The following is a 10,972-nucleotide window of genomic DNA, read 5'->3' as shown; positions in this document are numbered from 1 at the left end:
GATGATAATAATAATAATAATAATAATAATAATAACAACTTATTAGATTTGTATGCATGCCCCCATGCCCATTCTCTCCCCCCACGCATGCTTACCCTACCCCACGCTGTCCCTGCACATGTGCACAATCCCTCCCAATCCTTGTGCATGTGCCCAGGCCTCTCTGAAGCCTGAGACAGAGAAAAAAACAGGCCAACAGACAAACCTGGAGGCAAAAAAAAGGACTTCCGTTTTGACTGTTGGTCCGGAGCCTTCAGGGAAGCGTCTTGAGTTTTGATCTCGTGACCACAGAGGTGTGGGCAAATGTCGTAGCTCTGAAAACGGGTCCTACATCGCTTTTGTCAGTGCCGTTGTGAGCTGGAACCGTCACTCAGTGCATTGTCGTAAGTCGAAGACTGCCTGTAGGGCAAAGCCCGATTTCGTAGTGAAGTGAGAAGGACTTTTAGGCAGCAGCTGTTTTCTGCTCCATCGCGCTTCCGTAGCCTGCAAAGAGAGAGAAGGGATGTGGGTTTGTCAGAATCCCTCCCTGAACATCAGGGCTGGAGAGAGGCATCCCTCTAATGACTCTCTGGGGGCCCTGGAGGTTTTCCAGACCCTCGTTTTGGCAACGGCAGCCCAACAGCTGCAGGAACGTTTGGGGAAGCCGGCTGTTGCAACCTTCCTGCCCCCCCCTCCTCCTCTCTGGCAAGATGCCCCGAAAGGCCTGTCCTTCTTCCAAAACTGAAGCTCTGCTGTGGTGAGAATGCCAAATTCTGGACAGCCTTTAATGAAGTTCCCCCTTTCCTTTCCGTCCTCCTTCCTTCTTTCTCTTTTCCTTCCTTTCCTTCCTTCCTTTTCCTTTTTTCCTCCTTTCCTTTCCTCCTTTTCCTTTCCTTCCTTCCTTTTCCCTTTCATTTCCTTTTCCTTCTGTTCCTTTTCTTTTCCCTTCCTTCCTTTTCCTTTTTTTCCTTTCCTTTTCTCTTCTTTCCTTTCTTTTTCTCTTTCTTTTCCTTCCCTTCCCTCATCCTTTCTTTCCTCCTTTTTCTTTCCTTCCTTCCTTTTCCCTTTCATTTCCTTTTCTTTTCCCTTCCTTCCTTTTCCTTTTTTTCCTTTCCTTTTCTCTTTCTTTTCCTTCCCTTTCTTTCCCTCGTCCTTTCCTTTTCTCCTTTTCCTTTCCTTCCTTCCTTTTCCCTTTCATTTCCTTATTCTTTTCCCTTCCTTCCTTTTCCTTTTTTCCTTTCCTTTTCTTTTCTTTCCTTTCCTTTTCTCTTTCTTTTCCTTCCGTTCCCTCATCCTTTCTTTCCTCCTTTTTCTTTCCTTCCTTCCTTTTCCCTTTCATTTCCTTTTCTTTTCCCTTCCTTCTTTTTCCTTTTTTCCCTTTCCTTTTCTCTTTCTTTTCCTTCCCTTTCTTTCCTTCGTCCTTTCCTTTCCTCCTTTTTCTTTCCTTCCTTCCTTTTCCCTTTCATTTCCTTATTCTTTTCCCTTCCTTCCTTTTCCTTTTTTCCTTTCCTTTTCTCTTCTTTCCTTTCCTTTTCTCTTTCTTTTCCTTCCCTTCCCTCATCCTTTCCTTTCCTCCTTTTTCTTTCCTTCCTTCCTTTTCCCTTTCATTTCCTTTTCTTTTCCCTTCCTTCCTTTTCCTTTTTTCCTTTTCTCTTTTCTTTTCCTTCCCTTCCCTCATCCTTTCTTTCCCTCATCCTTTCCTTTCCTCCTTTTCCTTTTCTTTCTTTTCCTTCCCTTCCCTTTTCCTTTTCTCCTTTCCTTTCATCTTTCTTTTCCTTCTCTTTCCTCATCCTTTCCTTCCCTCATCCTTTCCTCGTCCTTTCTTTCTCTATCCTTCCCTTCCCATTTTTGCAACAACTCAAACTTTTACTGTGTGTTTTTCCTCCCTTGATTTCATTTACTGGCTGTTGTAATTTGCTTTTTACCGCATTCAGGTGTAGTTCAGCTTTTGTTTCATGGGCCACGACAGGTAGTCCTTTATTTACAACTGTTGGTTTAGGGCCCATCGGCACTGAAAATAGTGACTTGGGACCGTTGTTCACACTTACGACTGTTGCAGCATCCCTGTGGTCACGTGATTTACATTCGGATGCTTGATAACCGACTCACACTTATGATCGTGACAGCTGTCAGCCTGGATAGCTTCAAGGCAGGATTAGACAGATTCATGGATGCCAAGTGTATCATAGGTGGTTATTGAAACGGGTGTCCATGTGCTGCCTCTATGTTGGTTGAGGCAGGCAGGATTCCCTTGGGTCCCATTTGTTGGGAGTCAGGGGAAAGGGAGGGTCTTGCCTTCTCTTTCTGCTCAAGGTCCCCATGGACAATTGGTGGGCCACTGTGGGACACAGGATGCTGGACTCGATGGGCTTTGGCCTGATTCAGCAGGGCTCTTCTTAGGTTCTTATGTTCTTATGATGGTTGCAGTGAGTCACCTGTTCTCCTTTTGCGTCCTTCTGACAAGGAAAGTCGATGTGCGATCCAGGATTCATTGAATAACCGAGTTACCCACTGAACAACTGCAGTTTTTCACTTAACAACTGTGGCGAGAAAATTCATAAAACGAGGCAAATCTCACTTTAAAAAGTCTGCCTGAGCAACATAAATGTTGGGCTCTGTCGTGGTCATAAGTTGAGGACTAGCTGTATGGCACCCAAAATGAGACTTTCGGAAATGGATGAACAGTGCGGTCAGGTGGTAGGGAAAGTGAGTAGAATGCTTGGCTGCATAGCTAGAGGTATAACAAGCAGGAAGAGGAAGATGGTGATCCCGCTGTATAGACCACATTTGGAATACTGTGTTCAGTTCTGGAGTTGATAAAATTGAACGGGTCCAAAAACGGGCTACAAGAATAGTGGAAGGTCTTAAGCATAAAACGTATCAGGAAAGACTTAATGGACTCAATCTGTATAGTCTGGAGGACAGAAGGGAAAGGGGGGACATGATTGAAACATTTAAATATGTTAAAGGGTTAAATAAGGTTCAGGAGGGAAGTGTTTTTAGTAGGAAAGTGAACACAAGAACAAGGGGACACAATCTGAAGTTAGTTGGGGGAAAGATCAGAAGCAATGTGAGGAAATATTATTTGATTGAAAGAGTAGTAGATGCTTGGAACAAACTTCCAGCAGACGTGGTTGGTAAATCCACAGTAACTGAATTTAAACATCTGGGATAAACATAGATCCATCCTAAGATAAAATACAGGAAATAATATAAGGGCAGAGTAGATGGACCATGAGGTCTTTTTCTGCCGTCAATCTTCTGTGTTTCTATGAAATCATCAAAATGATTTTACCACAGGCATGTTAATATTCGTGGCAAACATCCAGTCCCTGAGTAAACATCAACTTCCTCTCCTGCTTTAGGGGGATGGCGGTATGGGGGTTCTTCCCTTTTCTTTTATATTTTATTTTTGGGGGTGGGGTCATTTTAACACTTTTCTAACCGATTTGGAGGCTTTGTTTCTCAGAGAAAGAAAGTTTGTTTTCCTGGCCTGAGGAGATAAATGGAGGTTCTGAGGCGGATTCCGCTACGTGGCCTCTCTCTCCTCAGATAAATGGAGGATTTTTACCGGCAAAGATAAAAAAGCTCTGTCCGGCCTCTTTGAACGCAAGCTGCGTTCAAGGTCACATTCAGGAAAACACGCTGGTTCCTCAAGCATTTGTACACAAGGACATCTCAACGCCCACGTTTCAACAATAACCGCGTGACCACAATTGTCTGCAGCGCTCTCAGTATGGCGACGTTATCTGATAGGTCACGGGTGTCAAACTGGATTTCTTCCGAGGGCCAGATCAGCCTTGTAGTTCTCCGGAGGCGGCCGAGGGTTGGGGGAGATGGGACAGATGCCTCCTGCAGTGCCCTGCTGGCCAAAACGGCAGATAGGGCCTGGACAGCCGCTGGCCAAAATGGGGCCCGGGGATTCCCCCCCCTCCCCCAATGTTGGGCCCCTACGGATACGGTCATGTTGTTTTTTTCCCTTCTGGGCTCTGGGTATGTTTTTCCCATCACAGTAAATGAGGTTGAATGTGTATAATTTTAGAAGAGTTGTGTGTGTGTGTGTGTTTATATAGTAGATAATGTCTATTTTTGTGTGCCTGTGTGTAATATTTATTTATTCATTCATTCATTCATTCATTCATTCATTCATTCATTCATTTATGTATTTATTTATGTATTTATTTATGTGTTTGTTTGTTTCATTGATTGATTGGTTGGTTGGTTGGTTGGTTGGTTGGTTGGTTGATTTGTATGCCGCCCCTCTCCGTAGACTCGGGGCGGCTAACAACAGTGATAAAAACAGCATGTAACAATCCAATACTAAAACAACTAAAAAACCCTTATTTATAAAACCAAACATACACACAAACATACCATGCATAAATTGTAGAGGCCTAAGGGGAAAGAATATCTCAGTTCCCCCATGCCTGACGGCAGAGGTGGGTTTTAAGGAGCTTACGAAAGGCGAGGAGGGTGGGGGCAATTCTAATCAATGTCGGTTGGCGGGCCCCAGGGGAAGAGCCTTCTCTGTGGCGGCACCGGCTCTCTGGAACCAACTCCCCCCGGAGATTAGAACTGCCCCTACTCTCCTTGCCTTCCGTAAACTCCTTAAAACCCACCTTTGCCGTCAGGCATGGGGGAATTGAAGCATCTCCCCCTGGGTATGTTTAATTTATACATGGTATGCTTGTGTGTGTGTCTGTTAGTTTATGGGTTTTTTTAAATTTTAAAATATTTTAATTAATTGCATTATTTATGATTTGTTTCACTTGTTGTGAGCCGCCCCGAGTCTTCGGAGAGGGGCGGCATAGAAATCCAAATAATAAATAATAAATAAATAAATCTCTGGGGGGAGATGGTTCCAGAGGGCCAGGGCCGCCACAGAGAAGGCTCTTCCCCTGGGTCCCGCCAAACAACATTGTTTAGTTGACGGGACCCAGAGAAGGCCAACTCTGTGGGACCTAACTGGTCACTGGGATTCATGCGGCAGAAAGCGGTTATTATTTATTAAATTTGTATGCCGCCCTGAGTCTACAGAGAGGGGCGGCATACAAATTTTAATAATAATAATAATAATAATAATAACAACAACAACAACAACAACAACACATCCTGTTTTGTCTGCCGGAAGCACCGTGAGCCAGTCTTTGCTATTTCCAGGCCAGCCAAATTTAAGCGATTGATTGGCCGGATACGGCTTATGGGCCTTGAGTTTGACACCACTATTATAGGTGGTCCTAAACTTTCAAACACTGTTTTAATGATCGTTCGAAGCCACGGTGGCATTCAAAAAATGAATGTGTGCACATGCCCACCCACCCATTCCCCCTCCCCCCCATCCATGCGCAGACACCCCTGCGCTGCCCCCTTGCGCATCTTGTATTTATCCCACTTGTTAGCCGCTCCGAGTCCGCTTTGGAATGAGCGGCATATAAATAAATAAAATAAAAATAGACAGGAAGAAATGCAACTGACTTTGAGGGTTTGGTGGTGTTTGTGGAATGCTGAGGTGTCCACTAGAAATAAATAAGCGTTTTATTTTATTTTCTGATTTCATGTAAATAAATAAGCAGTGTTTTGCAGGTAGAGAAAGCAGTCACCCCCGGGTTGAAGTCCAACACCCCAAATTCCCAAGGCGAAGGAACGATGGCCGGATCTTCTAGCACCCTCTCCCAGTTCCGTCCAGGAGTAACGAAGCAGACGGTGGAATCATTTGGTAATACTCTTCATTTAATGACCCCATAATCCCTCATGGGCTGGGGTCGGGGGCAAGTGGGATAGACGACCTCACCACCATCTTTGTTTGTTTGTTTGTTATTTATTTATTTACTTACTTACTTACTTACTTACTTACTTACCTACCTACCTACCTACCTACCTACCTACCTACTTACTGATTTGATTTGATTTGATTTGATTTGAATGCTGCCCCTCTCCGTAGACTCGGGGCCTTAATGGGTCTAGTCCACATGGAGAGAAGGTCCAACAGGCTCAAGCTCAACCCAGACAAGACCAAGTGGCTGTGGGCATTTCCTCCTAAGGACTCTGTCCGTCCATCATTCTGGGGGGAGAAACATCGACCCCCTCAGATAGGGTCCACAACTTGGGTGTCCTCCTGGATCCACAGCTGAGCCTTGATCACCATCTCTCGGCTGTGGCCAGGAGGACCTTCGCCCAGGTTCACCTGGTTCTCCAGTTGCCGCCCTATTTGGACCAGGAGGCTCTGCGCACAGTCGCTCAGGCCCCCCTCACCTCCTGTCTTGGTTATTGCAACACGCTCTACGTGGAGCTACCCTTGAAGAGTGTTCGGGAGACTCCGAATTTTCCAAATACAGTGGTACCTCTACTTAAGAACTTAATTCGTTCTGTGACCAGGTTCTTAAGTTGAATAGTTTGTAAGAAGAAGCAATTTTTTCCCATAGGAATCATTGTAAAAGCAAATAATGCATGCAAACCCATTAGGAAAGAAATAAAAGCTTGGAATTTGGGTTGGAGGAGGAGGAGGAGGAAGAAGAGGAGGAGGAGGACAATTGCTGCCGAAGGAAGAAGGTGAGGTGAGGGGAATAAAAAAAAATACAAAACTTTGGGTGTATGGGAGGCAGAGCGAGGGAGTCACCATAGTGGAGTGGTTTATTCTCTCTCCAAGCGCCCAGAGAAAGGAAAATGCTTTGTTTACTCTCAACTGCCAAAGCCTCCTTAAGCGCCACCAAAAGGCTCCTCTGGCAGCCCAGAAAAGCCCGAGGTGGCTGGGATTAAAGGGGGAATGGCAGGAAACTGACTGGGCCTTTGTGCCGCTCTCAAATTTCCTGGGAATTTTTTCTGGGTTTGGGTTCTAAAGTAGAAAATGGTTCTTAAGAAGAGGCAAAAAAATCTTGAACACCTGGTTCTTATCTAGAAAAGCTCTTAAGTAGAGGCGTTCTTAGGTAGAGGTACCACTGTAGAAAAAGTGTAGAGGAGAACAACCAGAATGATTAGTGGACTGGAGGCTAAAATATATGAAGAACGTTTACAAGAATTAATTTGGTAATTGATTTATAAGCTACTGGCGAACAACATTTTAAGACAATGTATTAATAATAAAAAACCCCAATCAGAACTGGGCATGGCTAGTCTTAACAAAGAGAAGGATTATGGGAGACATGATAGCAGCCTTCCAATATTTGAGGGGCTGCCATGGAGAGGAGGGGGTCAAGGTATTCTATTCTATTTATTTATTTATTTATTTTGTTTGTTTGTTTGTTTATTTGTTTATTGATTGATTGATTGATTGTTAGAGTTGAAAGGGACCATGACGGCCATCGAGTTCAACCCCCTGCCCAAGCAGAAACCCTATAGCACACCAGTCAAGTGGCATTTCAATCTTCTCTTAAAAATGTCCAGAGTGTTGGAGTTCACAAAGTCAGCTGGTAGGTTGTTCCACTGGTTGATCGTTCTGACCGTCCGGAAGTTCCTCCTTATCTCCATGTAGAATCTCTCCTTGGTCAGCTTCCAACCGTTGTTCCTCGTCCGGCCCTCTGGTGCCCTGGAGAATAAAGTGGTCCCCTCCTCTCTGTGACATCCCCTTGTATACTTGTAGACTGCTATCATGTCCGCTCTGGCCCCTCCTTTTCTCCAGGCTATCCATGCCCAGTTCCCTCAGTCTCTCTTTTCCAAAGCACCCGAAGGACAGACGAGGAATAATGGATGGAAAGGAGACCGATTCAACATAGAAATAAGGGGGAACTTTCTGACAGTGAGAGCAATCAACCAATGGAACAACCTTTGAAGTTGTAGGAGCTTCATAACTGGAAGATTTCAAGAGGAGACCGGACTACCATCTGTCAAAAATGATGTAGGGTCTCCTGCTTGAGCTAGGGGTTGGACTAGATGACCTACAAGGTCCCTTCCAACTCTGTTAATCAACTGAACGGAGCAGGCAGAATGTTTTCATGGCCGGATGCCCTTCCCTGTCGCCAATGAGGCGTTTTCTTCAGCAGATATATATACTCAGTGTGACCGGAGAGAGAGAAATATCTGCCTCTACCTGTGCTGTCGAGCTCTCTGGTAGATTCCTCCCAAAAATGCACAGATACAATTTCATACACACACACACGTTTGAAAATTCAAAACAATGTTCTTTATACCGAAAATGCAAATAAACAGCACTCTTTTTGTATAGCAAAGAGCACTTGTCTCCAAACAAACTGGTAATTTGTACAAGTCCCTTATCAGTTCTGTGATACTTAGCTTGCAGCTGTGAGGCAATTCACAGTCCTTCTTCTTTCACAAAGTGAAACACCCTTTGCTCTGGTTTAGTTTCAAAGTGGGGAAAAATCAGCACACAAAAGGTCAAAGTCAGCAAAGCAGTCATGAAACACAAGGATCAGATAATCCTCCACAATGGCCAAACCCACAGGCTGCTATTTATAGCAGCCTCACTAAGTACCACAGCCCCACCCAACCACAGGTGGCCTCATTTTCTTTGATAATAATCTCTCAGTCGTTGTTGCCTATGCATCGCTCTCCGCATGCGTGGCTGTATCATTAACTCTTGTTCTGAATCCAAGGAGGAGCGAGATAATTGATCTCCTTCTGAGCTGTCTGCCACACTCTCCTCCTCCCTGTCACTCATGTCTTCTTGGTCAGAGGAGCCTTCATCAGCAGATTCCACCGGGAGCAAAATAGCCGTGCAGCATGTGGATGTCTCCCCCACATCCACAGTCCTTGGGGCAGGAGCTGGGCCAGAGCTAACCACAAAACTCCCTAGGATCGAACTCACAGCCTCCATTCTGGGAGGCAAGAACTCCACCTCTAGGCCACTGCCCCCCCCCCTCCACACTTTTTGTGGGGAGAAAAGCATTTGTGGCAGGAAGCCACCACTGCAGGGTGTGTTAAAAAGGCAGTAAAACAAATACAATAAAACGGAGGACCAAGGTTATCTGAAGGGAGATGTAAAACTGATGAAAGGACAGTTTTAAAACATCCCTGTCAATAAGCTCATAAAAATTACGAGCAGGCTAAAGTGGTCGGCCTGAATGTTAATTGGCTGAGAGTGTGTGACTGGCGGCTTATTTATTTTTTAAGGTTGGGCCAGTGAGTGTGGGGGAGAGTGACGGGGAGAGAGAGAAAGGGGAGTTAAATCGAAATTCAGGCCTCCTTTTAAGACAGAATTTCTCAACCTCAGCATATTTAAGAGGTGTGGACTCCAACTCCCGGAATTCCTCAGCCTAGATCTGTGGATTTTAAATTCTGGAATTCCTCAGTTTAAATCTATGGATTTAAACTCCCAGAATTCCTCAGCCGAGCTCTGTGGACATAAACTCCCAGAATTCTCATGACTCGACTACTATAATGCTCTCTCCATGGGGCTACCTTTGAAGAGTGTTCGGAAACGTCAGATCGTGCAGAATGCAGCTGCGAGAGCAATCATGGGCTTCCCTAGGTATGCCCATGTTTCACCATCACTCCGCAGTCTGCATTGGCTGCCGATTAGTTTCCGGTCACAATTCAAAGTGTTGGTTATGACCTATAAAGCCCTTCATGGCACCAGACCAGATTATCTCAGAGACCACCTCCTGCTGCACGAATCCCAGCGACCGGTTAGGTCCCACAGAGTGGGCCTTCTCCGGGTCCCGTCAACCAAACAATGTCGCTTGGCGGGACCCAGGGGAAGAGCCTTCTCTGTGGCGGCCCCGGCCCTCTGGAACCAACTCCCCCCAGAGATTAGAATTGCCCCTACCCTTCTCGCCTTTCGTAAGCTACTTAAAACCCACCTCTGCCGCCAGGCACGGGGGAATTGAGATACACTTTCCCCCTAGGCCTTTAAAATTTTATGCATGGTATCTCTGTATGTATGATTGGTTTTTATATAATGTGTTTTTAACTGTTTTTAGTATTGGATTATTGTTATATACTGTTTTATTACTGTTGTTAGCCGCCCCAAGTCTGCGGAGAGGGGTGGCATACAAATCGAATAAATAAATAAATTTTGGGAGTTGAAGTCCATGCATGTTAAAATTGCTAAGACTGGGAAACAGAGTGAATTTGAAGCAATTGGGGAAAATAAAACACGAGAATCTTCTCTTTTGGTTTCAGCTTTGAGCCTTCGGAATCCCCTCACCGTCCAGAACTCCTATCAAGCCGCTTTTAACGTCGCCCACGTTGCGGTCAATGGCGACATGGTGGGCACAGGAGCCTACGCCGGGCTGCACCTGGTCTCCCCCCAGCTCAACGGGGCCGCCGTTGTGGGGACGGGCAGCTATGGGCGTTCCCCTTTGGTAAGCCTTTGGGGAGAGAAGCCCCCTTGTAGGGGAGAGGGGGGGGGGCTTCCCTGGTATTAACCAAAGTCCCTCTGTCCTTCTAGGTAGCTTATGATCCCCACGTGCATTTGAGGGCTTCCAGCCTTTCTGCAGGAATGCAAGCCGGCATGTCTTCTGCCAAGCCGTAAGTGGGTGCCAGGAGCTCAGCAATGGGCCCCCTTTGAGAGCAGGGGGTCCGAATCAAGCCCCTCCCCCTCTCTGGGACGGTGGTCCTAGACCAGTGATCGATCGATCTGTCTATCCATCTATCTATCTATCTATCTATCTATCTATCTATCTATCTATCTATCTATCTCTATCTCTATCTCTCTGTCTATATCTATCTCTATCTATCTATCTATCTATCTCTATCTCTCTGTCTATATCTATCTCTATCTATCTATCTATCTATCTGTCTATATCTATCTCTATCTATCTATCTGTCTCTATCTATCTATCTATCTATCTATCTCTATCTCTCTGTCTATATCTATCTCTATCTATCTATCTATCTATCTGTCTATATCTATCTCTATCTATCTATCTATCTCTATCTATCTATCTATCTATCTCTATCTCTCTGTCTATATCTATCTCTATCTATCTATATATCTATCTGTCTATATCTATCTCTATCTATCTATCTGTCTCTATCTATCTATCTATCTCTATCTCTCTGTCTATATCTATCTCTATCTATCTATCTATCTATCTGT

The 10,972-nt window shown here is 45.1% G+C and overlaps 1 protein-coding gene across 6 annotated transcripts in view; it reads left to right on the top strand.

The window, feature by feature from the left end:
- The window catches only part of LOC139163734 (transducin-like enhancer protein 1), a 111,642-nt gene that overhangs the window by 83,249 nt on the left and 17,421 nt on the right, over window positions 1-10,972 (top strand). For all 6 annotated transcript variants that reach the window (XR_011558515.1, XR_011558516.1, XM_070744751.1 and 3 more), the window contains 3 exons: window positions 5,563-5,695; window positions 10,054-10,235; window positions 10,322-10,401. Coding sequence is in view for 4 of the 6 variants with exons in the window: in XM_070744751.1 (XP_070600852.1) it covers window positions 5,563-5,695; window positions 10,054-10,235; window positions 10,322-10,401 (395 nt within the window). In the remaining 2 variants the exon portion in view is untranslated. The remainder of the gene's footprint in view (window positions 1-5,562; window positions 5,696-10,053; window positions 10,236-10,321; window positions 10,402-10,972) is intronic.

Source organism: Erythrolamprus reginae, chromosome 1 (assembly GCF_031021105.1).
Source record: "Erythrolamprus reginae isolate rEryReg1 chromosome 1, rEryReg1.hap1, whole genome shotgun sequence".
NCBI classification, from domain to species: domain Eukaryota; kingdom Metazoa; phylum Chordata; class Lepidosauria; order Squamata; family Dipsadidae; genus Erythrolamprus; species Erythrolamprus reginae.
This window is presented reverse-complemented; position numbering and strand designations above follow the sequence as displayed.